The sequence below is a fragment of the Grampus griseus genome, assembly GCF_964374135.1.
Source record: "Grampus griseus genome assembly, chromosome: 9".
NCBI lineage: Eukaryota > Metazoa > Chordata > Mammalia > Artiodactyla > Delphinidae > Grampus > Grampus griseus.
Genome location: NC_139003.1, coordinates 71,310,066 through 71,320,828, shown reverse-complemented (window position 1 = coordinate 71,320,828; position 10,763 = coordinate 71,310,066). Strand labels below are relative to the sequence as shown.

Sequence of the window (10,763 nt, the reverse complement as noted above, 5' to 3'; positions counted from 1 at the left end):
GTCGGCAGCTTTCGCCCAACTCCCAGACACCTCGCGGGCTCGCCGGCACCGGCAGCGTTTCCAGGAGGCAGAGCCGGGTGTGCGTGCGGCCGTTGGGCGCTTTCTTTTTGGACCTCGGGGCCATCCACACCGTCCCCTCCCCCTCCCGCCTCCCTCCCCGCCTCCCCCGCGCGCCCTCCCCGCGGAGATCCTCCCTGTCCCTCCTCCCGCTCCCTCCTCCGCGGTCCGCACCGCCCGGGCCGGCGCCGTGCGCGAGGGAAGCTGGCGGGCTGAGGCGCCAGGCTCTCCTCCTCTTCCCCGGGCCGCCCTTCTGCCCCGGGCCTGCGAGGCCGCGCGTTGCCGCCCGAGAGATGATGCAGGACGTGTCCAGCTCGCCAGTCTCGCCGGCCGACGACAGCCTGAGCAACAGCGAGGAGGAGCCGGACCGGCAGCAGCCGCCGAGCGGCAAGCGCGGGGGGCGCAAGCGGCGCAGCAGCCGGCGCAGCGCTGGGGGCGGCGCGGGGCCCGGTGGGGCCGCGGGCGGGGGCGTCGGAGGCGGCGAGGAGCCTGGCAGCCCAGCCCAAGGCAAGCGCGGCAAGAAGTCTGCGGGCTGCGGCGGCGGCGGCGGCGGCGGCGCCGGTGGCGGCGGCGGCGGCAGCAGCAGCGGCGGCGGGAGTCCGCAATCCTACGAGGAGCTGCAGACGCAGCGGGTCATGGCTAACGTGCGGGAGCGCCAGCGCACGCAGTCGCTGAACGAGGCATTCGCCGCGCTGCGGAAGATCATCCCCACGCTGCCTTCGGACAAGCTGAGCAAGATCCAGACCCTCAAGTTGGCGGCCAGGTATATCGACTTCCTCTACCAGGTCCTACAGAGCGACGAGCTGGACTCCAAGATGGCAAGCTGCAGCTATGTGGCCCACGAGCGGCTCAGTTACGCCTTCTCGGTCTGGAGGATGGAGGGGGCCTGGTCCATGTCCGCGTCCCACTAGCAGGCGGAGCTCCCCACCCCCTCGGCAGGGCCGGAGACCTAGGTAAGGACCCGGCGCCTCTGCGCCCCTTCGCCGCTCAGGTGGCAGACCGACTGACGGCCGGGCCGCGGCTCCCTGTCCGCCTCGCCTTCCTCCCCGTCTCCTACTCCCCTCTCAACCTTCCCACCCCACCTGGCACCGCCACCTCATCTCCCGAGCGTCCCTGGAAGGCAGCTTAGTCCCCGCTAGGGAGAGAGGGATGCGCCCTTGTGAGGGGTGTGCGTGTGCGTGAGTGCGCGTGACAGGAGGGAAGACGGAGAAAGAGTCGAGGGTCATGGATAAGGACAGTCTTGCCAGCGCCTCCCTTCCTTTCGGCTTTAAGTTTTCGTTCTCCTTAAAACAAATGTTTCCAAATTCCACCTCCTCCTCCATTCCGCCCACCCACTTCCTCTTGCCCTTGGGCTGAAATCCTTCCAGGTTGTTCAGCGTAATTTTTCCGTGGTGGTGATAAGAACAGTGCTCACTAGTCTTAGAAAACAGCCACAGAGACCTAAACAATAACCAACTTTCCCCCCTCTGGGTTTTTGCAGATGTCATTGCTTCCAGAGAAGGAGAAAATGGACAGTCTAGAGACTCTGGAGCTGGATAATTAAAAATAAATATATATGCCAAAGGTTTTCTTGGAAATTAGAAGAGCAGAATCCAAATTCAAAGAAACAGGGCGTGGGGCGCACTTTTAAAAGAGAAAGCGAGACAGGCCCGTGGACAGTGATTCCCGGACGGGCAGCGGCACCATCCTCACACCTCTACATTCTGATAGAAGTCTGAACAGTTTGTTTGTGTTCCTTTTTTTTTTTTTTTGACGAAGAATGTTTTTATTTTTATTTTTTCATGCATGCATTCTCAAGAGGTCGTGCCAATCAGCCACTGAAAGGAAAGGCATCATTATGGACTTTCTCCATTTTAAAATGGTAACAATCAGAGGAATTTTAAGAACACCTTTAGAAATAAAAATACTGGGATCAAACTGACTTGCAAAATCACAGTCAGTTAATTCCTTTTTTCATTCTTCCTCTGAGGGAAAAAAAAAACTTAAAATACAAAAACAACATTCTATTTATTTATTGATGACCCATGGTAAAATGCAAATAGATCCGGTGTCTAAATGCATTCATATTTTTATGATTGTTTTGTAAATATCTTTGTATATTATTTTTCTGCAATAAATAAATATGGTTGAAAATTGTCAGAACCTTAAAGTTTGGTCTATATTTTTAAAGGATTAAGTTGGAGGTAAAAACCTGCTTGTTTAACTCTGGAGACACCCAAGAGGGTGAGGGAGCACTAATATAAACAAAGCAGTGAAAAACTCAAAACTAGTTACTGACAGGTACAGGCATGTTATTTAGAAAGACAGCTTTATCGTTATTCCTGTTGGTGTTCAGTGGACATAGCATCTCCCCTTCATCTCTTATCAGGTCCCCAGACAGCAAAAACTTAAGAGTTATTCACCTCTCTTGCTTATATTTTGAGAAGGCAGCTGTAAAACAGTTAAATGCAAATAAGCACTACGAACTCAGCACTATTTTCTCTTTGTTTTTGTCATGATTTCTACTCTTTATAAGGATTTTTAAATAATAGGTTTATTTCAGTGAAGGGATGCATAAAGTGTTATCAAAATTACCTGTCTATACACACATATAAATGAACACAAATGTATAGAAAATAAAGTTTAATTTGGCATGACAGAGAATTCCATTTATAAAGTAATTCGCTTAACTCTTCTTTCATGAATGAGAATGACATTTAATGTCAAGTTTGCTAAGAAGACAAGCCAAAGTTAAGAATATTTTCCCATGTTGATGTTGTCCATTTGGGAAGCATGCTCCTTCTTTAAAAGTAAAGTACATACAGCTATGGAGTAGAACACAATAAAGAACCTGAACTTTCAGTATCTTCGGTAACTATTGGAACAGTTACAATTTTAAATGCTATAGCTATTCATTTTCTAGTCAGTTCATTAGCAAATATATTTTATCCAAAATTACACAGAATTTTTCCCTCGTTACTTACATGTATACAAAATCTGATTTATTAGTTAAGTAAAGGAATAACAGGGACAAATGTTGCTTGATTTTTAATTTCATTCTGGTCATTTCTGGGCCAAAAAAAATACTGGGTTTTATAATGAATAACATTAAAAATAGTGACTTTGTATCCCTAAGTTCTTAACTTTTGAATCCAGTTTATTGCCTTCAAGTATAATTAGGGATGCTTTCAAACTGGCAAATAATTTTGCTGCCTAAATCAAATAATGACTGTGGCAAATAAGTGTATGAATCCAAACAGATAGTGTTTGCTCAGCCCAGGTTGAGGTTATTATATTGCCTGAAGGTTTTTTCCCCCTCTCCACACATCATAGAATGCTGACATAACAATATTGTAAATTTATTATTGTATTTTAGACCATGTTTTACAATAAGGAGCCTGTAGAATTTACTTATGTTAAAAGATCAGTGAAAGCTTAGGGAAATAATTTTTTAGATTTTGATAGTCCTTTACAAAATAACAAGACGGAAACATTATTTGTGGAGTGTGTGAGTGTGTGTGTGTGTATGTGTGTGTGTGTGTGTGTAGAGCAGAAATGTAAAGAGGGTGCCCTAGAAGGATGAGGGAGATCATCAAGATGGTAATTCTCTCTTTTGTGTGTGTCATTGAACCACCTCCATTTTCTAAATTGTTCATGGAGGAATCTTGTTACTAGCTTGGCCTGACTATTTGATATTTCAGATTTCTTGGTGTACATCAGAATGGAGCTGACCATCCTTGCTGAGAAGGTAATTTCTATCTTAACCTCTGATGATGTAGACACTAGAAGTTTCAAAAAAGGTAGCCTTCCTTTTGCCTTTTTTTTCTTTGTGTGTGTTTGTGTGTGTGTGTGTTGTTCTCTCCACTTTTCACATAAAAGACTTGGAAGAAAATCAAATGCCACATTTATGTTGCGTAATACTAAATACTAAACTGAAGGTAATATTTTCCCCGAGATTTTCAGATAAATAAATGAATGAAAGAAAGGTGGTGAATAGTTTTACTTTGAATGAGAAGGATTCATGGTGGAAAATATTAACTATTAGAATACAATTTTCAGCTTGCCAGACTATATCTGTATTCTCAACCTTCCCCACCCCATACACACCACAGTGCCAATTCTTTTTTAGAACAGAAACGAAGCACCTGTGTTTCTATCAATATTTCCTATTTTCATTTTATTTCATTTTATCTTTACTACCTATTCTTATTTAAAGGACATTTAGGATGAATTACCTCTGTTTCAGAAGTGAGAATTTAATACGATTTCTGGACCCAGGAATCTTTACCCTTTAGCCAGAGTGTATTCACTGAAGGGAAAGTATTGTATTAAATTGTCTTGGGTGAATTCTAAACAATTGAATGTTTCCTTTACTGTGCACGTAATTTTTTAATCTTGCTTTTAATTTCGTTGGATTGACAGCCTTCAGTCATAAGAAAGCAGTAAATTTTTGTTCCCATTACACACATTTCCCCTCTTTGTGCACACACTTGCTAACAAGCACATGCACAGATGATAATTCATGCACAGTTGCAGGTACCCTCCCCAAAGTGGAACATATTAATAAAATAACGTCAAAGAGCAGAAACTCACACAACGTGTGTACTTTTCCCCCACACTCAGCAACCGACACAAGCTTCTTGCTCCTTCGGTCCTCAGGCTCATATTCATAATGGAGCTTTTTAAGGGACATTTGGCCTCTTGCAAAAAAGTAGAGCATTTTGCACATTCCACGGTTTGGCAGACTCAGAGCTGGTTATTTTCTCTAGACCGGTATCAAGTTCTTCTCAGGCATATGATTTCACTTGAAGTCCTGCCCAGGAATCCTTCAAAGTGAGCGTTTGTCCCGCTCTCATGATGTCAGGCGGTTTTCCCTGCATCTGTAATTTGAAGAAAAACAAACCAACCTGCGGGGAACAAACGCCACGGAAACCCAAACAGAACTCCGTGGGGAGCGGGAGTCTCACCTGCGGCGAGCGCGGGAGGGGGCGCGGACCCGGACTCCCCTGCGTGGGTGGCGGGCGGCCGCACGGTGGGGAGAGTGACCGTGTCCGTGGCCTCCTGGGACAGCGCGGACGGCCCCAGCCCCGGGCCCAGCGTCAGGCCGCTGCGCGGAGGAGGCAGCTCCAACTGTCAGCAGTAGCAAGGGCAGCGGCAGCAAGAGAGTCAGGCAAAGGCCCAACCTCATATTTCCAAAGACAGGACCGCATTAGCGACAAACAGGGGTCGGGAGAGGGATCCACGCGGGCCACTTTTCCAGAATTTTCTACTGGTGTGTCGTAAAGCGTGTCCCACCCCCAGCACCGGCGACTGTGGAAGGAAAGGGTACCGGGCAAAGTGGAAGGAGAAATAGGTTTCCTCATAATATCTGAAAGCGGATCACCCCACTATTTGCCAGGCACCTCGAAAATGCAAACAGGATTATGAGTGATCCTTACTTACTGAACAGCAAAAGATAGACCTAGTAAACAGGGCATGGGATACATTTTTCCATTCGTTTTTGTCCCAAGGCCCCAGGAGGTGAGCCCACTTAATATTCTTAGCAAATCAAAGCACGTGTCCTTTGAAGAAGGTGTGTAATTGGAGTTTAAGGCATGTATGGAATTCCCAGATGTCCATAAAGTAAGAAGGAGCATGTGGCAGGTCACTGGAAGCTGGGGCAGGTTAAAATCACTGGCACAAAATTCCGCCGTTTATATTCTCTTTTATAAGGGCCACGGAGATAAGCCTTGGGGAAAGGATGGGACGGGATCATAATGAATATCCAGCTTCTCGTATCAGAGTCACAGTAACCATGGTAAAAAGCACATGGTCAGAAAACCTCAAAGAAAACACTCAATTATAGCCGGGATTTCGTGGACGCCCTGCAATGAGATCGTTTGGGGTTTGCTGCAGCGAGGGCCTCCAACTGCCTGCCGTCTTTCTTGTTTACGTGGACTATTTTCTTTTCCTTCTATTTTTTTTCCCCCTCTCAAGTTTGTGGATGTGTCTTCGTACTTATGCGTGCGATTTAGGCTGAAGCCAGAGGAACAAAATTCCAGAGTAGGAAAAGAAAAAGCAATTCTAAAAACATTCATTCTAGAAGGCGGCCTTCTTGGGGGAGGGGAGATTGCGAGCAAGTGAAATTAAGTTTCTGTAAAAAACATGCAGTTTAAACATCTACCAGAGAGAGCGAAAAGACAATCATCAAAATCAGCTGTTCCCTATTACTCATTCCACTGAGGTATATATGGATGTGTATGAGACGGTCGAATCTAAGCGCGAGTTTGCCTGCTGCTTATTAGGCAGGTTTCTTTGTTTGTTTGTTTTGTTTTGTTTTGTTTGTTTTTGGTCTAAAGCCAGAATCGAAGGAAATAGGAGTTTTCTCCTTGGGTTCAAGATGGTGCCCTCTCTCACCTGCACAGTGGAACCAGAGGCGGGAGACGCAAGGATCGGGGGTCTGCGGAAGAGACTGGCCCTGGCAAAGGTTGGCGCTGGGAAGCGGGCGATGTGGGACCACCTGGGGATGGGGGTCCCAGCGAAAGGGGCTGGAACAAAGCGTGCCACAGACCTCACCAGTGAGGCAGGCGGGGAGGGGGGGAAGGGACGCGCCTGGGGTGACGTGAGTGCGACAAGTGAAAAGTTAAGCAGGTACCTGAAGGAAGTTTATCTTGCCCAGATGTTAGGGCTTTTATGAAATGTCACGTGAAGAGAACAGATGTACAACTTGCAAATGGGGACACGCCTGTAAATACAAGGGAGGCAAATGCTTGGAGGGAAAATCCAGGCATAAATCATCAACCTCCTTCTCTAGATATCTATTTTCTCCTTTAAATATTTGCTTCCGGAAAGGGAAGACACATCCTAAGTGAGTCTTCCAGAAGTCACGATCCAATCTTCTGGGCGGCACTTCCCCCATCCCCCCCCCCGCCCCCCATCCTCTAGGTGTCTTGGGTGTGGATGGTTTGGATGGAGGGCAAATTTCTTTCCTGCTCGTGTTTTCTTTCTTCACATTCCCCATCCCCCACGTTACTCTCTTGGCTTCTCAAAGACGTTTGATCCTGAGAAACATATCGGATCTCGGTTTGGAAAAGCTGAAACTAATCAATTGCCTTTTTGAAGGGGTAGAGAGTGATAAGAAGAGCGAAGGAATGCCAGGCCTGACAGACCCTAAACCTCCAAGATGCTTGGATGGGCTGAAAGATGAGCGGGTGATCCCTCCCTCCTGGGGCGGGATCCAGAGCTCTGGGGATCCCTGCTGCCGACAGGGTAGGGATTTCACCAAGTTAAATTATTGGTTTGGTTGAAAGGATTTTTTTTTTTAATGACTTGTACAGATAGGGATTTTTTTTTTTACCCTACATGCAAGAAGGAAGTTCAGTTTATAAACAAAATTAAAATGAATTAGCAGTTGCCCAGTTGTGGAACAGTCTAATTCCTTTCTCTGTATTTAAGAGAGATGTTCATAGATGTTATTATGAATATTACCATGTGGCACAGGCTTGGGTCTCTGCCCACGTTAAGGTTTTAAATATTTGTCGACGATAACTTTAAGCTTGTACATTAAATGAACTGTGCTGTTGCTCTTCATTTAAATGCAACACTATTCCTAAGTCTTTGTTAAATTGACATTGCACCTGGCTTACAGTTATTATATAGCCACCAATTCAGCTTTCTTCTTTAAATAAAATTTAAAAGTTGGAGTATTTTTTCCACAATATTAAATCTAAATTTACTGTCAGAATTTATCTTATTCCTTTTTGGATTTCCAAAGGTGTGGTCAGAATTGAAATAGATTCAAAGTGATCACATTAGCTTTAAGGGTTGACAGTTTTTAAAACGCACAAGACCAGATAAACAGACATATCTTTTCTCTCTATAGCATTTAATCTAAATACCCATCTATCCATCCCTGGAGGAACTTAACCTTGACTTACCACCTTTGGGTGCATAACGTATCTGGTGATAGCCCCCAAAGTGCCTTGGACAAAGATCTCAGATCCTGACCCTCTGGAATTTGCCCAGCCTAGATGAATGTTGGGTTGGACCCCAACTTGCTGACTCTGCTATGTAAAGCTTTCCTCTGAGGCTTCCAGAACTCTACTTCTAAACATAGTACTGGACAAAACAGTCCACATTTCTTTTCCTCTTTTGTTCCTGAAACTTTACACCAATCAAAGAATTGTTACTATTGTTGAAAGCCAACATGCAGCAAACACAGACCTTCTCAGTCCTGCAAGCTCAGCAATGACAATGAATCCTTCAGAGAGGTCTGCTGATGCACCCTTAAATCTGTGTTGCATTCCTGGGGCAGAACACTACCTTCCAGAGCAGCATTCTTTACAATGTTCTTAAAGCCCTTTTTCACATCATGGAAGAAGGAAATTTCAGTTAGCCTCTTGCTAAGGTTGCCTCTGGCCTCATTCCTCCCTGAGTCCTCTTGCTACCCACCCCATCAACACACACCTTTTACAACTTCTAACTTTGTAACGTATAAAAGAGACTTGGAGCAGAGAATCCTTCTTCCTCTTCCTTTCCTCCAGGCCCCGACTGAGTGAAACTTAAAACACATCTCACAGATCAGTTTTCCTTCTCTGAAGGCAAGTCCACGACCCGGATTTTCAAATGGCCCAGGCTGGAGTCTGCAATATTTAATCCAGTCAGCTATTAAATGTCCTCCAGCTAAATCAAGAGTATAAGGATCCTTACCGGGATAATGATACCAAGAGCAGTTTGGTGAAGGAAAGGGGGGCTGGGAGGGGGCAGAAGACTCCAGGGATCCTTTGATTTGGAAAATCCTGTTTTTAGAACTCCTGTCAGAGTAATAACAAAGAAACATGAAAGAACAACTCTTTGTTCCAGAATATGGTTTTAATGAAATACTACTACCACGCGCGCGCACACACACACACACACACACACACACACACACACACACACACACACAATCTACTACTAATAACCGCTTCTGAGACTCCGCTTTTCCTTTACCTATTAGGAAGCAGGAGGCTCTGTAACGTGATACCCTCTCCCCCTTCTCCCGCTGCCTCCTTTCCTCCCCAATTAAGCCAAAGTGGTTGCTCTGGTGAGTACCGGCCCCCGCAGATAACCGTGGACTGCTGCCCTCTGCATCCCGACTCTGGTCCCTTCTCTTAGCAAAGCCAGGCCCCCGGGGAATTAACTACGAGGGCTTCGCCTTCTCCCTTCGAAAGCGGGCCGCCGCACTTGGGGAGCAAGTTCTCCTGGCCCCTGGCTGGAAGCCTTGTTAGGACCCCAACACTTGTGGCACCAAGGGGATGGCGTGCCCCAAATCTGCTTGCCTTGGCTCCCAGCTGACCCTGCCCGGAGCTTTTTTGTTGATTTAAAACACCCGGAGGGGCTGCAACTAATAGAGCAAATGGGGCTGGGGGTAGGGGAGGGGAGCGAAGAGGCAGGGGGTGAGGAATCGCCAGGGAAAAAGAAACAGCATTTGGGAAGTGGGGGGGGGGGTAAACTTTTAGGCAGCTGGGACGAGGCATTTTAGCAGCCGCGTCTGTCGTAAGTAGTGGACAGATAAAACCGAGCCTGATCAAAGCGTTTCGTTCGTAAATCACGCGTAAGAAATGGATTGTGAGGAGTGAAAGACACGTGTCGAATAATCTCAACCCCGGTGTCCGCTCGCAGCCCGCGGGGTTCATGACGCCCCCTCTCGCGGAATCCGCGCGCCCAGCGCGTCTCCCACCAGGGAATGTATGTGGGGGGAGGTCTCTCCTGCCCGGTCCTCCCCACCCCCATCCCCACCCCCTAGCTTCCGCCGTAGACGCCGGGCCCGGCCATCCGTGCTCCATCCAGACTTGAGATTTCAGTACAATCGGTAGATTTTGGATTGACCAAGGAATTCGTGGGAAAAAGCTGGGGTCTTTTCATTTCCGAGGCGAGAAAATTGCTCTCTCTGAATCGAAGACATCTCCCTTCCAGGTCCCCTCTTAGTGTTCTCGTCCCTCTGATGATCCCTCTTGCGAGATCTCGGAAATTTGCAAAGTGTTAGGTGCAAATGTAACGCAGCCCAGGGAGTTCAGCGAGAGCAGAAATTGCCTGGGCGGGTGTTTTCTGTTCGGAGTTTTGCTACGTTTCGAACAACTAGGTTTGCAGCGCTAGAGTTGTATGTAGCGAGTGGTTGCTGTCCTCTAAACTACCACCAAGCGGATTTTTTTTTCTCCGCCTCCCACGTCCCAGACCCCGGACTCTCCCGCACCTGCTCCTGCTGGTTGAAAAAACAAGCAAAAGTGAATGTCCAGTCCCGCGTGCAGAACGCTCCCGCCAGCTGTTCCGAGTACTCCAGAAACGCGTATTGGGCGAGTTTAGAAGCGCTGTGGTTGGCTGTCTCCAAGAAAGCAGTTGACAATGTTAAGAAAAGATAGGTTTGTGAATTTCGTGCGGGGGATTCACAGCGGCAATGTCCCTTACCCCTTTTTGTTTCCTCGGTTTTAGCATCCTCCAGATAAGGAGGATTTTGCTTATAATAGGTGTTTATGGTTCCAGGAATTTCACTTTGATCTAGGATTTTGGGGATGGAGTGTCTAAGGGGTCTCTAGACGCTTGTCTGATTTGAATGCTTTTCAGGATGATTTATGGCGAAAGGCTCCTTTCTGACACTTCCAGATGCCAGAGCTCTTACCTTCCAGGCAGGGGTGAGGGAAACCTGCCTTCAAGAGCCGCGCGGACCGGGAGCCCGCGCGCCTACCGCGCCCGCCTGCCGGCCACGCTAA

The 10,763-nt window shown here is 47.2% G+C and overlaps 1 protein-coding gene across 1 annotated transcript; it reads left to right on the top strand.

Moving 5' to 3' along the window:
- The first annotated feature begins 248 nt into the window (after nt 1–248).
- TWIST1 (twist family bHLH transcription factor 1) lies at nt 249–2,136 on the top strand. The gene is made up of 2 exons (XM_082662392.1): nt 249–1,010; nt 1,538–2,136. Exon 1 carries the CDS (start codon nt 351–353, stop codon nt 966–968), a length of 618 nt encoding a protein of 205 aa, XP_082518518.1. The 5' UTR covers nt 249–350; the 3' UTR covers nt 969–1,010; nt 1,538–2,136.
- Nucleotides 2,137–10,763: the final 8,627 nt, after the last annotated feature.

Bases quoted from the DNA above. Each gene is read 5' to 3' on its own strand.
- TWIST1 (XM_082662392.1), top strand. From the start codon at position 351: ATGATGCAGGACGTGTCCAGCTCGCCAGTCTCGCCGGCCGACGACAGC.